Here is a 7,801-nt window from a genome sequence, read left to right as displayed (position 1 = left end):
TTTACCACATACGTCATTTTTGGCGTTTATCCAAACACGCCGTTCATTATTCCCACATGGGCTTTGTCCAACGAACCACGGCGGAGTTAGTGCCTATTATTATTTCTCTATACATCTCAAGCAAACTGGAAACAATTTAAAACCGTGATGAGATCTGTAAGAAACAAGAAACCCTTTTAAGCGTTGCACCAGTCATGTACATAACAGACAATTACATTAAAAACATATCCATTTCTCAATGTGCGCCACCTTATAATATTCTTTATCTTATATAAAGTAGTGATTTTATTCAGTTTAGATTTTTCCCTGATGTAATTATAATTGTGTAACATAATTGTAACATTATGCACTATGACTATGAAAAACTACAACATTTTGGGGGGGATTTCGTATTGTACACATACCGTTTAACTGCACACTTTTATTTTGAAGGCAAAATCAGAAGAAACGGAAGTCTTAATGCTGCTGCCGTGTTACTAATGTTTTTTACGGTTCAATGTTTCATATCAACAGTGCAGGACCTTTCCATGTGTTCACTGCCACCGTGTGGCTCGGGAGGGAACAATATTCAATCACTACGTAAATTAAGAACGCAGTACATGTCAAGTCATGTTAATCATAGTTGTGTGTGTGTGTGTGTGTGTGTGTGTGTGTGTGTGTGTGTGTGTGTGTGTGTGTGTGTGTGTGTGTGTGTGTGCATCTACGTAGATAAATTACAGTACCAGTCAAAAGTTTGGATACCCCTTTATACATTGTAGAACAATAATGAAGACAACAAAGCTACGAAGTAACACATATGGAATCATGTAGTAACCAAAACAGTGTTAAACCAATCAACCAATCAAAATATAAACCAATCAAAATATATTTTATATTTGAGATTCTAGCCGCCCTTTTCCTTAATGATAGCTTGGCACACACTTGGCATTCTCTCAACCAGCTTCATGAGGTAGTCACTTGGAATGCATTTCAATTAACAGGTGTGCCTGTGGAATATTCTTCTTAATGCGTTTGAGCCAATCAGTTGTGTTGTGACCAGGTAGGGGTGGTATACAGAACATAACCCTATTTGGTAAAAGACCAAGTCCATATTATTGCACGAACAACTCAAATGAGCAAAGAGAAACGACAGTTCATGAGTACTTTAAGACGTGAAGGTCAGTAAATGCAGAACATTTCAAGGTTTCTTCAAGTGGAGTCGTAAAAACCATCAGGCACTATGATGAAACTGTCTCTCATGAGGACCGCCACAGGAAAGGAAGAGCCAGTTACCTCTGCTGCAAAGGATAAGTTCATTAGAGTTACCAGCCTCAGAAATTGCAGCCCAAATAAATCCTTCACAGAGTTAAAGTAACAGTGGTGTGGGGGTGCTTTGCTGGTGACACTGTAATTTATTTAGAATTCACCTGTCAGGAACCACAGAATTCTGGATCGATACGCCATCCCATCTGGTTTGCGTTTAGTTTTTTGTTTGTTTTTCAACAGGAGTATGACCCAACACACCTCCAGGCTGTGTAAGGGCTATTTAACCAAGAAGGAGAGTGATGGAGTGCTGCATCAGATGACCTGGCCTCCACAATCACCCGACCTCAACCCAATTGAGATGAGTTTGACCACAGAGTGAAGAAAAAGCAGCCAATAAGTGCTCAGCATATGTGGGAACTCCTTCAAGACGGTTGGAAAAGCATTCCTCATGAATTTTGTTGAGAGAAAGCCAAGAGGTGTGCAAAGCTTTCATCAAGGCAAAGGGTGGCTGCTTTATAGAATCTCAAATATAAAATATATTTTTGATTTGTTTAACACTTTTTTTGGTTACTACATGATTCCATATGTGTTATTTCATAGTTTTGATGTCTTCACTATTATTCTACAATGTAGAAAATAGTACAAATAAAGAAAAACACTTGAATGTGTAGGTGTGTCCAAACTTTTGACTGTTACAACACCTTAGTGCCTTCCGGAACCTCACACTGGTTCTTCAGCCACGTTGGGGAGAGGTATTCCTGCAGGTTTCCTGCAGAGGAGCCGAGCCACAGGTGCCCCAGTCTACAAAACTCAAGTTGTCATGGAGTATGTCTCCTTGTGCTTTTAAAGGGAATGTAAACAACAACAAAATAACAGTCTGTCCTGTTCCTCTCCTCTCCCCTCACAGTCACTTCAGTTGATTTGGCTTTCCAGCCTACTTTAGTCATCCCTCACCCATCATAGCCTTGCCATTCCCAACCAATCAGAGCACTTGGAAATGTTCATCTGGACACTGCACCCGCCCACTCAGGTCGGAGTGTTTATCATTGTCGTCGTCCGAAGGGAGGAGACGCCATGTTTCTGACGACTTTTTACTGTCAACAGTAACACGAAAAGTCTGAATGATTACTTCCTGTTACCTTCAGCCACATGTCCCACTGTGTTACCGTTCTTTAATGTTAGAGTTGCTGCTTTGCCCATTGTTTATCATGTGCAGTATTATTAAGTACTACCATAAGCGTTATTGCATTGGTTGCAGAGGTGGTTTCATTGGTGTATTGGTAAACATATTTTGCATGCAGACGCTACCACAGCGTTTTCTATAGTGGTGTTTTATTGTGCTTCCATGGGAGAGCTTCTAGAGTCATCCCAGAGTCATTCTAGAGTCATTCTAGAGTCATCCGAGAGTCATCCCAGTCATTCTAGAGTCATCCCAGAGGGTTCTAGAGTCATCCCAGAGTCATTCTAGACTCATCCCAGAGGGTTCTAGCGTCATCCCAGAGTCCTTCTAGAGCCATCCCAGAGGGTTCTAGAGTCATCCCAGTCATTCTAGACTCATCCCAGTCATTCTAGAGTCATCCCAGACGGTTCTTGGAGTTTGCTCATGTGAAGAGTAATTTACGACTTTGTGGCGCCAGATCTGATAAGATCTCAGCCTGGCAGATTCTCACACAAGGCTGAAGAGAGAGAGGGTGCCATACACTTTGACCCTTTGTCATTCCAAGTAATTGGTTTATCTCTCTCTCTCCAAGAGGTTTATGTTTTATATCGGTACTGTGTTTATAAGCCTTTATAGACATGTTGTAAGTGTAAAGCTATTTGTCATTTATTCATGAACATTTGTATATTGCATAGTTGTAAATGTGTGCATTTTCTTTTGTCTTTATAAAACCACAACGATAAGATTCCATGTCATTCAGATTACCACAGTCATAGAAACATCTAGAAACATCCTCGAATAGAAACAGCTGTGTGTGGTGGTGACTATCGAGAGTACAGTGATGAGCCTTAACATCGTGTTCTAACAGGACAGCAGTGGGCAGAACCAATCAGTTATAAGTATATAGCGGGTGAGGGAAGTCACAGCCTGGCCACTCAGACGGATGAGGGCATTCCAGCCAAAGGGAAGTCACAGCCTGGCCACTCAGACGGATGAGGGCATTCCAGCCAAAGGGAAGTCACAGCCTGGCCACTCAGACGGATGAGGGCATTTCCAGCCAAGCGTTTTGACGTGGTCCACCGAGATGGATTTAGTGACCAACAGTTGTTTGTTTTTTTACATGGTCTGTCTGTCATTTCTCCGGATTTAGCGACCAATAGTTTTTTACAGAAGCTACTTCGGGATTTTGGCAATGAGACCCTTTATCTACCTCCCCAGAATCTGATGATTTTGTGGATACCATTTTTCTCTGTGTTGAAGTGTACCTATGATAAAAAATTACAGACCTCTACATGCTTTGTATTTAGGAAAACCCACAAAGGAAGTTAGGGGTAGTTTCGCGAGCCCAAGCTAACTAGCGTTAGCGCAATGACTGGTAGTCCATGGGCATCTGCTAGCATGATGATTCCCAAAGTATCCCTTTTAAAATGTTAGTTTTGGTTTGACGAGAGAATGAGAGCACTGTCGTTGTGCAGTTTGACTGACAGCTGACAGGACATGTTGACATGTACTATTTGGTTCGACATGGGGACTCGTGATTGGCTGTTTTAGAAAAAAAATAGAAGAAACCTGCACACTGCTCTTGATAGTATCACTGCTCTTTAATAAGCTTTACGTCTAAAGAGGGTTCTTCTTTTTTTCTCATTTTATTCAAACGTTACCAAGCACCTGCAAAAAATAAAAAAGATAATTCAGACGAGCAAGTGCCTTTTCAGAATTGCTGTTTAGAAGTGTGAAATGAGCGATCGTAATTCTGGAGGTAGAGTCGCCACGGTTAGATCAGTGACATCATGTATAATACTGAGTACAATTAAGGAACCAGGAACACTGAATACAGGAAACATTATTTATAGGCTGGCCAGAGAGAGAGAACGTATTTAACTCACACAGTAGAATCACTCCATAGATTAAAAGTTTAAGGTTACATAGTCTTAAAAACAGATATAATGACCATATTTATACATATTGTAGTACAGCAAGAAATACATATACACTTAGTAGAATACACACTGTGGTGTAACATGAAATAAAGGTTTGTATACCCAACAAAACATTCAAGCAATACCAGGATGTCCACTATGTGTCTCCCACATGTCCCCGGACCTGAGGTTGAGAGACATTGTACTATGCCCCAATCCCAAACGGATCCTTACCACTTATTCACTTGTAGAGATCTGAGAGGATTTGATTTGTACAGTGGGGAGAACAAGTATTTGATACAAGCAGGTTTTCCTACTTACAAAGCATGTAGAGGTCTGTAATTTTTATCATAGGTACACTTCAACTGTGAGAGACGGAATCTAAAACAAAAATCCAGAAAATCACATTGTATGATTTTTAAGTAAATTAATTTGTATTTTATTGCATGACATAAGTATTTGATCACTTACCAACCAGTAAGAATTCCGGCTCTCACAGACCTGTTAGTTTTTCTTTAAGAAGCCCTCCTGTTCTCCACTCATTACCTGTATTAACTGCACCTGTTTGAACTCGCTACCTGTATAAAAGTCACCTGTCCGTACACTCAATCAAACAGACTCCAACGTCTCCACAATGGCCAAGACCAGAGAGCTGTGTAAGGACATCAGGGATAAAATTGTAGACCTGCAAAAGGCTGGGATGGGCTACAGGACAATAGGCAAGCAGCTTGGTGAGAAGGCAATAACTGTTGGCGCAATTATTCGAAAATGGAAGAAGTTCAAGATGACAGTCAATCATCCTCGGTCTGGGGCTCCATGCAAGATCTCACCTCGTGGGGCATCAATGATCATGATGAAGGTGAGGGATCAGCCCAGAACTACACGGCAGGACCTGGTCAATGACCTGAAGAGAGCTGGGACCACAGTCTCAAAGAAAACCATTAGTAACACACAGTCATGGATTAAAATCCTGCAGCGCATGCAAGGTCCCCCTGCTCAAGCCAGGGCATGTCCAGGCCTATCTGAAGTTTTCCAATGACCATCTGGATGATCCAGAGGAGGAATGGGAGAAGGTCATGTGGTCTGATGAGACAAAAATAGAGCTTTTTTGTCTAAACTCCACTCGCCGTGTTTGGAGGAAGAAGGATGAGTACAACCCCAAGAACACCATCCCAACCGTGAAGCATGGAGGTGGAAACATCATTCTTTGGGGATGCTTTTCTGCAAAGGGGTCAGGACGACTGCACCGTATTGAGGGGAGGATGGATGGGGCCATGTATCGCGAGATCTTGGTCAACAATCTCCTTCCCTCAGTAAGAGCATTGAAGATGGGTCGTGGCTGGGTCTTCCAGCATGACAACGACCCGAAACACACAGCCAGGGCAACTAAGGAGTGGCTCCGTAAGAAGCATCTCAAGGTCCTGGAGTGGCCTAGCCAGTCTCCAGACCTGAACCCAATAGAACATCTTTGGAGGGAGCTGAAAGTCCGTATTGACCGAAACATGAAGGATCTGGAGAAGGTCTCTATGGAGGAGTGGGCCAAAATCCCTGCTGCAGTGTGTGCAAACCTGGTCAAGAACTACAGGAAACGTATGATCTCTGTAATTGCAAACAAAGGTTTCTGTACCAAATATTAAGTTCTGCTTTTCTGATGTATCAAATACTTATGTCATGCAATAAAATGCAAATAAATTACTTAAAAATCATACAATGTGATTTTCTGGATTTTTGTTTTAGATTCCGTCTCTCACAGTTGAAGTGTACCGATGATAAAAATTACAGACCTCTACATGCTTTGTAAGTGGGAAAACCTGCAAAATCGGCAGTGTTTAAAATACTTGTTCTCCTCACTGTACAAGCAATATGGTGAAACTTCCACCTGACCCACAGGCGTCAAACTCATTGCACAGAAGACCGAGTGTCAGTGGGTTTTTGCTCTTCACTGGTACTTGATTGATGAATTACGGTCACTAATTAGTAACGAGCTCACCTCACCTGGTCATCTAGGTCTTAGTAAGGAACTCCCCTCACCTGGTTGTCTAGGTCTTAGTAAGGAACTCCCCTCACCTGGTCGTCTAGGTCTCACCTGGGTGTCTAGGTCTTAGTAAGGAACTCCCCTCACCTGGTTGTCTCACCTGGGTGTCTAGGTCTCAGTAAGGAGCTCACCTCACCTGGTTGTCTAGGGCTCAGTAAGGAACTCCCCTCACCTGGGTGTCTAGGTCTCAGTAAGGAACTCCTCTCACCTGGTTGTCTAGGTCTCAGTAAGGAACTCCCCTCACCTGGTTGTCTAGGGCTCAGTAAGGAACTCCCCTCACCTGGTTGTCTAGGTCTCAGTAAAGAACTCCCCTCACCTGGTTGTCTAGGTCTCAGTAAGGAACTCCCCTCACCTGGTCGTCTAGGTCTCACCTGGTTGTCTAGGTCTCAGTAAGGAACTCCCCTCACCTGGTCGTCTAGGTCTCACCTGGTTGTCTAGGTCTCTGTAAAGAACTCCCCTCACCTGGTTGTCTAGGTCTTAGTAAGGAACTCTCCTCACCTGGTTGTCGAGGTCTCAGTAAGGAACTCCCCTCACCTGGTTGTCTAGGTCTCAGTAAGGAACTCCCATCACCTGGTTGTCTAGGTCTCAGTAAGGAACTCCCCTCACCTGGTTGTCTAGGTCTCAGTAAAGAACTCCCCTCACCTGGTTGTCTAGGTCTCAGTAAGGAACTCCCCTCACCTGGTCGTCTAGGTCTCACCTGGTTGTCTAGGTCTCAGTAAGGAACTCCCCTCACCTGGTCGTCTAGGTCTCACCTGGTTGTCTAGGTCTCAGTAAAGAACTCCCCTCACCTGGTTGTCTAGGTCTCACCTGGTTGTCTAGGTCTCAGTAAGGAACTCCCCTCACCTGGTCGTCTAGGTCTCACCTGGTTGTCTAGGTCTCAGTAAGGAACTCCCCTCACCTGGTCGTCTAGGTCTCACCTGGTTGTCTAGGTCTCAGTAAAGAACTCCCCTCACCTGGTTGTCTAGGTCTTAGTAAGGAACTCTCCTCACCTGGTTGTCTAGGTCTCAGTAAGGAACTCCCCTCACCTGGTTGTCTAGGTCTCAGTAAGGAACTCCCCTCACCTGGTTGTCTAGGTCTCAGTAAAGACCTCCCCTCACCTGGGTGTCTAGGTGTTAGAAAACTAAAACCTGCAGACACTAGATCCTCCATGAAATTAGTTTGACACCCCTGACCTAGCCTATCAGAGGGGCAAATTGGAGGTATTAGTAAATTGCTTTTCAAATCCTCTCAGATCTCCACAAATGCGTAGGGCGTAACGTCTAGGGGTCCATTTGGGATTGGGCCTAGGTCATTAAAACGACAATCAACTCTGTGAATCCTCCGGAGTGTAAAGCTGCAGGTCTGTGGAAGAACAAAAACAACAGACATCAGAAAGGAAAAATGGTGCCCTAAAATAATTTCTCTAGAAATGTAAAATAGAAAACAAGGTACAGTGGGGCAAAA

General features: G+C 43.4%; 1 protein-coding gene across 1 annotated transcript in view; it reads right to left on the bottom strand.

Annotated features, from left to right (window-relative positions):
* Window positions 1-4,298: 4,298 nt before the first annotated feature.
* LOC139413914 (pseudouridine synthase like 1) overlaps window positions 4,299-7,801 on the bottom strand; it is a 55,558-nt gene continuing 52,055 nt past the window's right edge. The window contains exon 9 of the mRNA XM_071161770.1: window positions 4,299-7,699. Within this exon, the coding sequence (XP_071017871.1) occupies window positions 7,662-7,699 (38 nt within the window). The 3' untranslated portion in view covers window positions 4,299-7,661. The remainder of the gene's footprint in view (window positions 7,700-7,801) is intronic.

Source organism: Oncorhynchus clarkii, chromosome 7, assembly GCF_045791955.1.
Source record: "Oncorhynchus clarkii lewisi isolate Uvic-CL-2024 chromosome 7, UVic_Ocla_1.0, whole genome shotgun sequence".
Lineage (NCBI taxonomy): Eukaryota > Metazoa > Chordata > Actinopteri > Salmoniformes > Salmonidae > Oncorhynchus > Oncorhynchus clarkii.
The sequence above is the reverse complement of the archived record's forward strand: the minus strand, read 5'-3'. Positions and strand labels throughout refer to the sequence as shown.